The 2,500-nt window shown below is 43.5% G+C and overlaps 1 protein-coding gene across 7 annotated transcripts in view; it reads right to left on the bottom strand.

Annotated features, from left to right (window-relative positions):
- LOC113800503 (blood vessel epicardial substance) overlaps positions 1-2,500 on the bottom strand; it is a 59,326-nt gene that overhangs the window by 23,624 nt on the left and 33,202 nt on the right. For all 7 annotated transcript variants that reach the window (XR_011399205.1, XR_011399204.1, XM_070132164.1 and 4 more), the window contains exons 5-6: positions 648-756; positions 233-344 (exon numbers count right to left, since the gene is read on the bottom strand). Coding sequence is in view for 5 of the 7 variants with exons in the window: in XM_070132164.1 (XP_069988265.1) it covers positions 233-344; positions 648-756 (221 nt within the window). In the remaining 2 variants the exon portion in view is untranslated. The remainder of the gene's footprint in view (positions 1-232; positions 345-647; positions 757-2,500) is intronic.

Genomic DNA, 2,500 nt, shown 5'->3' with positions numbered 1-2,500 from the left:
TAAAGTGGAAAAAATGACCTAATGAATTCATTTGAATCTAAGGAATCGGACAATGATAGATGACCGTCATTTAATGCCTTGGGAATCTATCTACCGGTGTAAAATTCTCGCGAGGAAGGGTCGCACTTGCCAACCACATGCGTCGCCTCATGAGCTGAAAGCGATATTCACTCACCTCGCACGTGGCATGTGGTATGCACTAACCTCCAAGGGTATGCGCACCATTGCTTACCTATTAGGTTGTGCATCACGGCGCGGAGGAAGGGCCGCAGGTGCAGCACGTGCCGCAGGCGGGGCCGCGACCAGCACAGGTACTCACTCGGCTCCTCAGCCACGATGGTCACCTGGCAAGTGCAGAGTGTACATTGCGTCACTCGTCTAATAGAAAACTGGTCATGAGGCAAAGCGAGAGTTCTGCTCACTGCATAGTCGCTCGTAAGCACAAAAGTCAAACTGAGATAAGACATCAAGAAAAGGGTGACAGGGTATGATAATACGATATAGAAGAAGCATAAATAACGAAGGTTGTGGCGAAGAGAGGAAAGTGGTCAGTGAGTGGAGCAAACGGAATGGAAAATGGACACATTAAAGCAAGGGAAGAAGCAAAATCGTAAAACGGAACGGGAGGAAAGTGGATGGGAACGAACCTGAAAGAGCTCGTCGGAGTCGTCGGCGCAGGCCTCCCACTCGGGCGAGTCGATGAAATGCGTCGGCAGAATGTTGTGCAGGTGGGTGTTGTCGCAGCTCACCCTCAGCCTGGGGAGCACGCGCGGAGGACGGTTCAGTTCCTTCTGCACATCGCTATACTTTTGCGAGGACTACCATCGTTTCAAGCTTTTCAGCAAAGTAATTCGACATAACGTAAATGAGGCACATATTTTTATTGTCGCAAGTGTTACGCCTGCATTTCTTCATGGAATGCCCTACTTCTGTTTGCATGTGTCTATGGGGGATGGGGTTAATATGTGCGTATTTTATGCCATGTTTTCTACGAACGCTTAAATTAAAACCCTTTGCGTGCCATCTAATATACAATATGAGCAAGGTTATGCATACAAAAAGCTTGTTACAGCTCACACATCGCTAAGAATGGATCATTAACAAATTACGTAGAGTAGCACATTATGTAGTAATGAAGTAATGCGGAGTGGTTGGGGTACATACACGTATATGGGAAGAGGGAAGAGGGAGAGAGGGAGAGAGGGGGGGAGGAAGAGAGGGAGGGGGGAAGAGAGGGAGAGACAGAGGGAGGAAGAGAGGGAGAGAGGGAGGGAGGAAGAGAGGGAGAGACGGAGGGAGGAAGAGAGGGAGAGAAGGAGGGAGGAAGAGAGGGAAGAAGAGAGGGAGGGGGAAGAGAGGGAGAGAGGTAGGGAGGGAGAGAGGGAGGGAGGAAGAGAGGGAGAGAGGGGAGGGAGGAAGAGAGGGATGGAGAGAGAGAGAGAGAGAGGGAGTGGGGGAGGGGAGGGAGAGAGAGAGACAGGGAGATGGAGAGGGAGATAATGATAAGGATAATGTTGATGATAACAATTATGATAACAGAAATAATAATGATAATAATAACGAAAATAATAATAATAATAATAATGACAAAAAATAATAACAGTAAAAACAACAAGAATGACAACACCAAACTAATAATAACAGTAGCAATACAGGTGTTTACGCATTTTTTTCTACATTGACATTTCCCTCCCTATTATAAGCACTAACTTTTATTTTTTTTAAATCTAAAATCATCTCTCTACTTGAAAAATCACATTTTATCATAAGATCTTCCTGAATCTTTATACCATTTACTCACAAACAAATCTACTTTAACTCTACCGCTATCTACCCTAAATCTACACATAAAGTCCATGACGAAATTAATCTACCCTAAACTTTTAAGCTCATTTAACTTGGATCAACACCTGATCGAAGCAGCTTGTTTTGAGGGCACAGGCAACCCCGTCTTAAATCTTCTTAACGTTCTATCAGTAAAGCGACGGTCACACTGATCATCTCTGTCCTGGGATCCCTAGACAGCCTCACCAAAGTCTGATCAGGTAAAGCATGTGATTGGTCACGCTACTAACTATCCCCTTGGAGAGGACCTTCGTCTCAGTCCAGCGTTCACAACGTTCATGGCAAAGTTATTTGCTTATTACATCCATTCTTTTTAAATTCAAGTTTTTATAATCCTTAGGAAGTGTTCCACAGCAGCTCTTTGGCTCTCACTTTGTCGCATGGATAACTTCTGAAGAGACCTCCATGTCTTTGGCAAGTTAGAATGAGTTTATGTTTATGCTCGTTGGTCAAATGAACGTTGATTTGATTTATCTATCAACAAATAATGAGAAATCATTGTTCGATGCAATACATCTCATTATCTAAAAAGTGATTGTTTTTAACAGGATAAAACAGTCATTTTTTTAGAATCTAAAGTTATAAATTTACTAAAAATTATATCATAGTTTTTGTTTCGGCCATATTTTTCCTGGTCTGGCTAGGGATGAAACTC

Source organism: Penaeus vannamei, chromosome 2 (genome assembly GCF_042767895.1).
Source record: "Penaeus vannamei isolate JL-2024 chromosome 2, ASM4276789v1, whole genome shotgun sequence".
NCBI classification, from domain to species: Eukaryota; Metazoa; Arthropoda; class Malacostraca; order Decapoda; family Penaeidae; genus Penaeus; species Penaeus vannamei.
This window is presented reverse-complemented; position numbering and strand designations above follow the sequence as displayed.